This window comes from Mytilus californianus, unplaced genomic scaffold (genome assembly GCF_021869535.1).
Source record: "Mytilus californianus isolate M0D057914Y unplaced genomic scaffold, xbMytCali1.0.p SCAF_18, whole genome shotgun sequence".
Classification (NCBI taxonomy): Eukaryota; Metazoa; Mollusca; class Bivalvia; order Mytilida; family Mytilidae; genus Mytilus; species Mytilus californianus.
In genome coordinates, this window is record NW_026262666.1 from 3,661,903 (window position 1) to 3,673,828 (window position 11,926).

General features: G+C 30.7%; 1 protein-coding gene across 5 annotated transcripts in view; it reads left to right on the forward strand.

Annotated features, from left to right (window-relative positions):
- LOC127726583 (alpha-taxilin-like) overlaps positions 1-11,696 on the forward strand; it is a 31,687-nt gene extending 19,991 nt beyond the window's left edge. For all 5 annotated transcript variants that reach the window (XM_052234003.1, XM_052234001.1, XM_052234000.1 and 2 more), the window contains exons 6-13: positions 1,034-1,099; positions 2,129-2,257; positions 3,161-3,280; positions 4,696-4,749; positions 6,632-6,724; positions 8,283-8,378; positions 9,445-9,565; positions 10,614-11,696. In XM_052234003.1, coding sequence (XP_052089963.1) covers positions 1,034-1,099; positions 2,129-2,257; positions 3,161-3,280; positions 4,696-4,749; positions 6,632-6,724; positions 8,283-8,378; positions 9,445-9,565; positions 10,614-10,960 — 1,026 coding nt within the window. In that variant the 3' untranslated portion in view covers positions 10,961-11,696. The remainder of the gene's footprint in view (positions 1-1,033; positions 1,100-2,128; positions 2,258-3,160; positions 3,281-4,695; positions 4,750-6,631; positions 6,725-8,282; positions 8,379-9,444; positions 9,566-10,613) is intronic.
- Positions 11,697-11,926: the final 230 nt, after the last annotated feature.

The window sequence follows — 11,926 nt, forward strand, 5'->3', positions numbered from 1 at the left end:
ATAAGGAGAAGTGGTATGATTGCCAATGAGACAATTATCCATTAGAACAAATGACAAAGTAGTGAACAATAAGAGATTTGGTTTCAACAAGGAATTAAATCCTTATTGTATAGGAAGTTATAGAAGGCCCTGGTATTAGAAATGTGAAACAATAGGCCCTTTCACGGTTATTGCAACCATATTGATTAGGCAGCAGATTTTCATAATGGAGGTGCAAATGGATTATAAAATACAGGAAAACAGCATTGAAACAGAACAATTGCTTATTCAATATGGCTGCATTAACCGTGAAGGAGCCTATTCTAAAGAGAAGACCAGCAGCCTGATTAGGACTACAACAATAAACAAAAACTAATATTGCAGAAAGCAATCTACAATGACCACTGGACTACAGGTTTGTGTCTTTGGACAGACACATTAAGAATAAACTTTGGTTTTACCTGTTTGTGGGCACTCTACCCTCTCCCTAACCTGGAGTATTAGTGTAACAAAAACCTGAAAATCAGTTGGAGAGGGCTTGAATTGTTGGCACAAAAACATATAACAAAATGTATTGATTTTAGAGTATTGCAGTTACTGGAAGTTGGATGAAAGCCCAATTTCCACTAATAAGCCATGTTCTCTCAGACTAAATCAATTAGTACACCTCCACAGGATTTAGTTATAAGATGAAAAAGACTTAATTTGTTCAATAGTTTAACAAGGAAATTGTATTGTTTTGAATTGTTTTCCCTACAGCATAGATTATGATTATGTAGATTTTGCTGGCAGAACACCCCTGGCATTTTGCTAAATGCTAAATCAGTCAAGACATGAAAGTTATTTTACCTTGCTTAAAAAAATTAAAGACAGTAGAAAAATGTAGTTGAAATGATTACCACAAAAACTAAACAGCGGAACAAAATGTAATTCTCAAGCAGGAGATTGAAAACATTTAAATGTCAGCACGTATGCTTTATATGACTGTTGTAGAAAACCTATATTGTTTATATTGAAATATTGATTATTGCATAATTGTAATTATTTTTTGCAGCAAGAAAGTTTACAAAGAGCCAGAGAAGAAGATGAAAAGAGAAAGGAAATATCAGGGAAATTCCAGGTATATATTGATAGTTGTAAAGATGCACAGTAAACAGCACTCAGACAGTAACCCAACAACACTAGTTCACCAAAATATACACCTTATTAAAGGTCATCATATATATGGTCTTAATTGATAGACATATGATCACACCTAACAAGACCAGACAGTGCAGTCACCAGCTTGGCTATTTCTTTAATTAGTCAACATGGGCAATCCTTAATTTTATGTTTGAAACTAAACACTATTATACAATATAATAGCTTTAATAACTGATGACTGCATTCTTTTGTTAGCCCAGTTCACCAGTACAAGAAAACACCAAGATTGTCTAGAAAAGGATTCCTGACTTACCCTTTAGATTTTATGAGAATTTGTTCACCAATAAATCAGCGCATGCTAACTTATATTATTGAATCAAAATTTTACAACAGAATTGACTTAGACCATGCAGACTTCCAATAGTAAAAGTAATATGATGATTTTTGAACCATAGTCAATGTAAACACAATATTTTCAGGATTGTAACCCAAAACAAATTCAATATGGAAATCAACAATGACCCTACAATATTAGGGAAGGAAATAACACTGCAAAAGGTTAAATATTGATGAACCATTCAATTAGAGGGAGTTGATACAGTTTCAGGGGAGACAATTATTGCAATAAGAAAGTTGTTTTCTTATGATCATATTGACTTATTAATATATATAACAGAGTCGGAGAACTTTAAATCTTAAAAATTAATAATTTTTCAAAATTACCCATCAAATGAGCTTAAAAATATCTTTTGTCTTGTTTAAAAATTAAATGAAACTGAAGAAAAGTGGTTTTGCCATAATTAATGTTTTTTTTTTCACTCTGTACTTATTGTTCTGTTGGAAATGTCATTTCACTTCTGTGAATGATAGAATTTCATTTCCTGCAAAACATTTTTGTAAAGGCCCTTTCAAATACAAATTTATGAATTTTCTCTTTAGATAAGCTGAATGCAAGTTATTTTGCTATCCAATACATATTTAACAGTTGTACATTAATTATTTATAGACAACTATTGGTGAGATTCAGCAACAAATGCAGGATCATCATGAGAGAAATACAAAGTTACGAGAGGAAAACACAGAGTTAGCCAGCAAACTTAAAAAGTTCATAGAACAATATGAAACGAGAGAAAAGGTAAGAATACAAAGTTACAAGAGGAAAACACAGAGTTAGCCAGCAAACTTAAAAAGTTCATAGATCAATATGAAACAAGAGAAAAGGTAAGAATACAAAGTTATGAGTGGAAACATGGAGCTAGCTAGCAAACTTTAAAAGTTTATAGAACAATATGAAACAAGAGAAAAGGTAAGAATACAGTTACAAGAGGAAAACACAGAGCTAGCCAGCAAACTTAAAAAGTTCATAGAACAATATGAAACAAGAGAAAAGGTAAAAATACAAAGTTACAAGAGGAAAGCACGGAGTTAGCCAGCAAACTTAAAAAGATCATAGAACAATATGAAACAAGAGAAAAGGTGGGAATACAGTTACAAGAAGAAAACACAGAGCTAGCCAGCAAACTTAAAAAGTTCATAGAACAATATGAAACAAGAGAAAAAGTAAAAATACAGTTACAAGAAGAAAACACAGAGCTAGACAGCAAACTTTTTATAGAACAATATGAAACTATAGAAAAGGTTAAATTTCAAAGTTATGAGTGAAAAACACGAGCTAGCTAGCAAACTTTAAAAGTTTATAGAACAATATGAAACTAGAGAAAATTTACGATAGAATATGGAGCTCATCAGTAAGTGTCAAGCAATCATGTCTTGTGTTTTGTATGCATATAGTGAGTATGATAGTCTTTCCAAAAAAACCAAGTCACTCAGACCTATATTTTACTCTTCATTAAAGCATGTTTAACTTTGAAGTTTATTTCCAAGATACAGTGACCTACATTTGAATCTTTTACACACAAATTGTATGAATATGGTTGATCACGCTGATTCAGGGATTAGACAACCTATTTTATTTTAGATTATCAGTATTCGATATTTATGTAATTAAAAAATACAAGATTTTATTTGTCATTTTCAGCAAGTAGAAAAGGTGATGCAACATAGAGAACTAGAACAAAAGTTAGCCGATGCCAGGTTAGCTCAGTCAAATGCAATACTAAAGGAGGAACAAGAAAGATCAAAAAAAGAAAAAGAAGTCGTAAGTTTGATCCTGTCAGGTTAATAATTAGGACAAAGCTTGCAAAGTATTGATATTTATAAAATGATTAAAAAAGGTATTTATGCAAGTACCTTAAATTGAAAAAAAAATTCCAAGCATTTAATATTGTGATTGTTGAATGGAAAGTGAAATTACAATCAAATGAACTGAACAAAAAATTAGTTAAAATTCAGTCAAAAGAAGTTTTAATATAAACATGACCAACTTTTTTTGTCAGATTGTTTGTTAAAATAATGTAAATTGTTTTAAATTTGAACTTGAAAGTACCTAAGTGGTAGTAAAAATGTAAATTGTAAGAAAAAAAAAAAAAAAATTACATTGAAAAATGAACATTAAGCAACATAACACTAGCAAAACATTAATGAAACTAAGATGCTGAAGATAATTTAGTATAGTGTTTAATATTATCACTGTAGATATGGAATATAATAATAACATATACATGTATCATGTATTTACTTTACTCTATGGTAAATATTTTATTATTATTCCACTGTTTAAACATATTGATAGTTTAATCAATATTTGATTGGTTCAGACTATCCCATGTGTCATTGAACAATTCTTCATATTCCATTCTGAGGATCATATTCCCCTCTGAAATGTCGGGATTACTTCGTGCGACATTACGCACGGTTAATGTACATAACGTTTTGAACTTCTTTTTCTACTTAAAATAGTAATAGCAAAAATCATTATCATGTTCAAATTTATTTCAGACAATAAAACAAAAAGACTTGTAATTAAATTTTGATCATTACTGTTTATCAATGGGTATACATATGTCGTGTTTAGTTTGACTTACAAAAACAAGCGGATATTTAAAGAAAAAAAATGTATGCAAAATAATATTTAATGTATTGATAGTAAACAAAGCATAGGCAGTGGAATAAAACATTCATTTCCCTTTGCCTCGGGAGATATGAAGATTTGCTCACCCTAAAAAATTATCATATTTCCCTAGGGCAGAGCCCTCGTGAAATATGAATATTCTTGGGTGAACAAATCTTTATATCTCCCTCCGGCATGGGAAATAAATGTATAGTGTTATTGTTTATATGGCAAAAAAATCAGAAAATTTTTCTTGCATTTAGGATCGTGTTCGTTGAACAACTTACACAAATACAAGATTTATGTAGAAAATGAAAACTACAAAATCATGTTTCCAAAATAATCAAATTTTTCCTGGATCCACAAAAATTAGTTCACAAAAAATTAAATAAATTTACAGTATGGTGATTTCAGGAAATGCTACAAACCAATAATGCTATCAAAATTTAAAATACAAATTTTTTTTTTTTGGCAAAACCTGTTATGTTTGAATTTTAGCAACAATAAAAACATTGAAAATTTTGGAACTTAACATTTGCTTTATTCTTTGTTTTCTTTTTCAGCTGTTACTCCAAGCAACAGAAGCACAAAAGAAATCAGTCCTTTTGGAGGCACAGGTATTTTATTTATTAAAGAGACATATATGCCTACAAAATCTAAAGGGTTTGACATTAGGGGAAAAGATTCACTGCTTAAAATGTGTTTTAATCATGACATGAATAAAAGTCAACTTTAATGTATATTTGTTAACATTAGATCTAAAAAAAAACAACAACAAGAACTTCCAAGGGCATCAACAGACAACACCATGGCCAAAAGAAAAAGGGGGAAACTGTCCAAAAAATACTACATAGAAAACTCTATATTGAGCCAAACCCACCTCCGGGTGTGGGATTTTTATACGCCCGTCAATATTTGACGGGACGTATTATGGTATACAAATGTCCGGTGTCCGTCCGTCTGTCTGTCCGGCGTAAACATGTCGCACCGTAACTTGAGAATGACTTATCCAAATTTCATGAAACTTAACATAGTTTTTTCTTATGATGGTCAAACGATCTATACTTTTTGGTGAAAATAAGATTAAAACTATTTGAGTTACGGGACTTAGTAACTAAAACAGGTGTGTGTTGTTTTTACATGTCGCGCCGTATCTCAAAAACAATTTATGATTATTGCTTAAAACTTTACACACTTCTTAGTTATATTAATCTCAAGATCTGTATACTTTTTGGTGATGATTCAAAATTTTATTTTAGAGATATTGAGTATTTTGTTAAAAAAGGGTGAGGGGTTTTTCACATGTCGCGCCGTATCTCAAAAACAGTTTATGATTATTGCTTAAAACTTTACACACTTCTTAGTTATATTCACCTTAAGATCTGTATACTTTTTGGTGATGATTCAAAATTTTATTTTTGAGTTATTGAGTATTTTGTTAAAAAAGGGGGAGGGGTTTTTCACATGTCGCGCCATATCTCAAAAACGATTTATGATTATTGCTTAAAATTTTACACACTTCTTAGTTATATTAATCTAAAGATCTGTATACTTTTTGGTTTTGATTCAAAATTTTATTTTTGAGATATTGATTTTTTTTTTTAAAAGGGGGTTTTCTCATGTCGCGACGTATCTCAAAAACGATTTATGATTATTGCTTAAAATTTTACACACTTTTTAGTTATATTAATCTAAAGATCTGTATACTTTTTGGTTTTGATTCAAAATTTTGTTTTAGAGATATTGAGTTTTTTGTAAAAAAAAAAAGGGGGTTTTCGCATGTCACGCCGTATGTCAGAAACTATTTATGCTTATTGCATAAAAATTCACACACAAGACGACAGGCGTATCATGAGCTCATGGCGCAGCTGTTTATTATCTCTGAGATGACCACTTGGTGGCCTTGGGCTGTTTTCTGCTCTTTGGTCGGGTTGTATTCTCTTTGACACATTCCCCATTTCCATTCTCAATTTTATTCCTAACTATAAAAAAAAAGTTAATATTGTCCTTTAAAGGGGTTAAAAATTTCTGCCTCACTTGTGGCTACTGTCGTGTGACTCATGTTAAATGTATATAATAAGTTAAAATGGATGTTTAGTCATCATACAAAGTGGATTGGTAAATAGTCTCTTCTCAAATGCAAATAAAAAAAAAATTAAAAACCATTGGTACAAATTGATTCTGTAACCTAAATACTACATGATTGAATGTAAGTTTCAAAATTCAGTCTTGTTCTAAATATGCTTCAATAATTGCCACTGGACATTAAACAGCCAACATTCAATCAATCAAAATGAAAATAGAGTGTTTCAGTATGAAGCTTAAACAAGGCAACTATATATAAAAACAACACAGAATGGATAATTTGTTTCTTTCAGAAATATTTGCATATTACTTCAAAATCCACTCTGTCTTTGTAATTAGAATGTAAGAAATATATTTGTAATGATCAAAAGACCGTTTTTGACTTTTATCACCTACATACCACACTATTTTCAGTTAAACATGTACAAAGAGAGATATGAGGAATTCCAGTCTACTATTAACAAAAGTAATGACATGTTCCAGAAATTTAAAACAGAAATGGATAAGGTGAGTGGAATATGTATTGAATAATGTGGATTCATTTTACCTATTTTTTGTGGATTGTGGAAAAATTGAATTTCAAGAATACTTGATTTCCTGATTTTAACAAAAACTATAGGAAATTTGTATTTTGTTGAAATTCTGAAATTAGTTGTTCACCTTACATTTAGCGGAAATCTTACAAGTTTTCTTAGAGACTCAACAATTTGTATTTTTACGATTTGACATTATGCTCATCTTTCAACATCACTAAATATATTTGAATATACACAAAACATTCACAGTTATTATCAACAGATGAAGTCATCACTGGAAAAAGGAAAATCTACGGAAACGTCGCCATGTGACGTCCACAAAAAGTCCACTTTTAAAAAATGATCAATTAAAATATATTACATCCATCCATTTCTTAAAAGAATGAAAGGTAAGCATGGACTATTGTCAAATTGTTCTAAATATTTGGAGAAATAAAACAAAACATCAGTTATTTCATTTTTTACGGATGTGAATTTAAGCATAGATGCAATTTGGGTACTCCTCATTACAGAATCATTGGTTATTTGGAGGTCAGTTCAAACCCATGTTTCTATGATTCAATATTGATTCAGAATTAAATTGGTGGAACTATATTGTAAATGAGGACACATCTACAAAGTTAACACAAAATGGAAGCTTTTGTCTGCATCATATATAAACGTAGGCAAAGAATTGTCAAAATAGGTGCAATTTGGGTACCCTAACATTATACTAACAAAAATATGAAAACTAGTACTTGGCAAATAATGAGTCCACAAGTGTTTAGTGAAGTTTGAACAGACAAAATAAAGCAATAAAAAATGTTCAGACAAACCAATAAGAAATGAATTAAACAAAACCAGAAAAAGATGGAATGTTCAAAATGTACTAAAAAGGAGAATGAAGAATGAGCTTAAAGAAGATAACAGGATAATATAAGATTTTTTAATCATATTGATGTTGATGGTTATAGCTTACAGAAGAATCTCCTGTATTGGTTCAGAAACTCTAATGTATATAGGTATAACAGACAACACAAGCACAGGTACAAAAAGAATAATACTGAATAACACTTTCAAAAAATCCTCACAAATGCAACTTTTTGAAGAACTGTTATATACATTGGTGGATATGATAATTATTGATAAAATTTCTTAAATGTCAGTTATACAGCAGTAAGTATTTAATCTTGATTACAAGAAGTAAGATAGGAAAAAAAATCTGCAGCAGTTTCTTAAGGGCAGGTCCAGAATTAAATGTATGGTGGGGCATGGGAGGCATTTTTTTAAGATCCCAACCACTCATAAAATACATTTTTTTCATTTTACTTATAGTAATTAAAAAATTCTAAGGAAAATGTTACCACCCATATTTAATTAATTTTAGTGCATCCCATCCCCCACCTCGATAAATTTTGGAACAGCCCTTATACAAAGTTGTGTTGGTTTCTGTGGTTTTGACCAAATATTTTGAAGACCAAAAATATAGATACATAATTAAATCTTATGAAATGTTTTGTTAGACTTGTTAACCCTTATTGTACTTACAGATGACAAAGAGAATAAAGAAATTAGAGAAAGATGGGGCGGCATGGAAAAATAAATGGGAAAATGCAAACAAAGCTTTATTAGATATGGTAGAAGAGGTCAGTATATACACATAAGAAAATAAAGATTGATAAAAATATGAAACATTTAGCAAAAGTTGGAAATAACTGAAGTACAAAGGTAGTATAAAAAAACAGGAAAGTGTGATGTTGAAAAAAAAGTATGACTGTAAATAAATAGGAAAAATAGGAAAGAACAAGAATAATAATTTGTTTTTTATGTAGTAAAATTTGAAATTTCTGGCAGAAAAAAATGAAACAGATGAAATGTAAAAAAAAAAAAGACACAATGCATGTCTAAAAATATTACGTGAATTTGAATAAACATGACATATTCATTTCCATAGTCAAATTTTTAATTAAAATTAAAGTCTACCAGACAAATGATATACCGACTTAAGACATAGGTATTTTGTACAGGGAATTTTGAAACATGTAGAATGTGATAGTGTACCAAGTAAAGACATTTTCAGAAATAGAAATGAAAATTCCATCTATGGAAAGCAATGTTGATCTCAATGCTGAAATAAAACAGGTCATCAGAAATAAAGACCAGAAACACAAACAAATGGCAATATAAACATATGAATTCAGTCATTTAGAAGACCATAGGACTAAGAAATTTAAAGTCATATATATTTTAGGGGAGCAAAACAAAAGTCCTCTAGAACTGTGTGTTTACTGTTAAATCCATTTTGTTAGTATTTCAATTTCATGATATTTTGCTTTATATTTTGTCAAATTGGGTCCTTTAATAGTTTACTATATGGTAAGGGTTTCCTCATTGTTGGAGGCCCTGCCTTGACATATCCTGTGGTCTCTGGTTGATAGTTTCATTTGCAATTATGCTACATACTGTTTTATTTGAAAATTTTCAGTTGTGTCCAATGTTTTGCTATTATCGCAGAAGCCATTTTACTGCATATAACCATAAGCGAGTATTTCGCTGTTCATTTAAATGCATTGTATTTAGTTTTAAACACGAAAAAATGAACACAGCAAAAATTTAGCTGGCCCTTTAAAGGCCCAAACCACATTTATAACAAATCCTGACGCGAAAATAATCTGATATACAGTATCTTAAAAATTTGTATGTTTGTTACAGAAACAAGCCTATGACAAAGAGAAACCTATGTTGTTAGCCAAGATCAACAAACTAGAATCTCTCTGTAGAGCCATGCAGGCAGAGAGATTAGGTAGAAAAGTACTGGAGGCATCGGGAATGGGTAGGTTGTTTACATTTATGGCTTAGTCTCACTTAATCTATGAAGTTATGTACTAAGGATTCATTACTATTCATGGGGTACTCATTTTCATTGATATCCTGGATATAGGTGAACCAGATTTCCATGCCACTCTTCCTGTTCTAACAATTCTGTCTTAAATCCAATAAGATGTTGTTGCTCCTTAATGTGGTTGATGTCTTGATCCTCAATCTAAAACCAAAGAATTAGATTTGTACTCCTGCAAGAACATGGCATTGAAGATAAGGCCTTGCAGTCATAAACATTTCCTGCATGATTATCGTACTCAGACTCTGAATTTAACCTATCAAAATACTAGATTTGGTGTTTTGAGCACAAATTTTAAGCTTCGAGTTCTGAGTAAAGTTTTATGACCAAGAGCCCTGGGCAAGCTAAGGTTTGCTCCGAATCAGAAAATGGTGTCCAGTAGAAGGTGACATTTGAGTGAGCCTATTATATATTTGCTCAGCAGGTTTTTCTTATTTATCATTATAGGGTTCATATCTATCCAATCGATATTTTTTTTAATTTTTATATGGTTAAAATGTTACTATTGGACGTTTTACACCATCCACCTATCTCCTAATTCAAGCAGAATTTATTTTCCAGATAAACATATTTTGAAATTGAATTGTCTCCCTTATATCACTATTTGAAAAAAAAAACTTTTGGATAAAAACAAGTGTGTTAAACATTGTTAAATGCAGAAACATGCTTTGGTCATATATTAAAAAATGCACTGTATTAAATGAAATAATTTTGGATAACATAAAAAACAAAGATTTATAAGAAATCAATTGATTAATGAAAAAATGAATTCAGATCATTAATCTGCTAATAACTGTTGTTAAAACATCTTTGTCACAACTGCTTTATTTCAATGTTTAGATTTGTTTGCATCAAATTGTCATTTATCTCAACTGGACCATGAATAATTCATCCTTTGTTTCCAGAGGAGATCTGTTTATGCTTACTTTAAATCTTTGATGCTGTGAACACTGACTATTGCATTCTGAACCATGTTTTACAGATATGACAAAATTAGAAACAGAGGCTTCTGGGAAGGCTGCCACAGGGGAGGTTAGTGAATCAACATCAACAAAAACACCAGCAGATGGAGCTGCTGATGGTGACACACCCACTCTAGATGAAGGAACGGTGTGTTCAGAAGAGAACACATCTCCGTCAAGCTGTGATGACAAAACACAGGCATGTTCTGCAGACTCTACAACACAGCAAGGAGAAACATGTGATACATCACCAGGTGAAGATCCATCCAATACAAACCAAGATAACAGTAACCAATCAGATGATGCCACAGGAAATCTGAGCCAATCAAATGATGTTTCTGTCCCTGACAGCAGTGGACAGGCATAGTTTTTAATGTACTGTTCTCCTTGGACTGTTTGTTTGCATATTTTCACATGGCTTTAATTTTTGTTTTTTTAAATGTAAAAAAAGACATGCTATTCATTTTTCAGAGCATATTATGTCAGGGGTTTCATTCAAAGTAGTCGAACAAAGTTCAAAAGAAGATGAAGATGTCATTTTCTATCGACTAAAACATTAGAAATGATTTTATGGCATTCTGCAATTGTAATCTCAATGATTACATAAATTTTTAATTCATTGCTCTTTTATATTTAATATAATTTCTGTAAAAAAAACACTTTGATAATTGCATACATGTAGAGTTAGACTCATTATTGTTCTTAATAAACCACAGAAAATTTTACGGTGAAAATTGTGAAATTGATTACAGTTTGTTTACCAATGGCAGGATTAAATTATTTTTTTTTTGTTTGCTTTATTTTGACCATTTCAGAAATGGCTTTTCTGATTTATATTAAAAATAGTTTTGTTGTACTTTATGGCATAAGAGAATATCACAAGTCTTTTTGCTAAATGTTTGCACCAAAATACATTTATTACAATAACATTATATCTACCAATCCCAGCCAATCATTTTAGAGTCAGTATGTACAGTTGTATGTTCACATTGAACATTTGTCTGTAAATTACTCTTTCAAAACCAGAAATATATTGTGATGTATTTTGCAACTTGTAAAAGAAAATACAGAAAATGAGCATAAAACAATAAAATTGAATATATTTCAGTGTTTTTTTTTATGAGATATTAAAGTCTGGAACCTGACTATGCTGTATGGGTTTGCTCATTGTTGAAGACCGTATGGTGACCTATAGTAGTTGTTAACCTCTGGTGGAGAGTTGTCTCATTTGCAATTATACCATATCTTATTTTTTTTATTTACCCTGGTATTGTAATCCAGGATATCGTCTGACAGGGAAGCAGTACACACAAGTTGATTTTTGTAAACCATC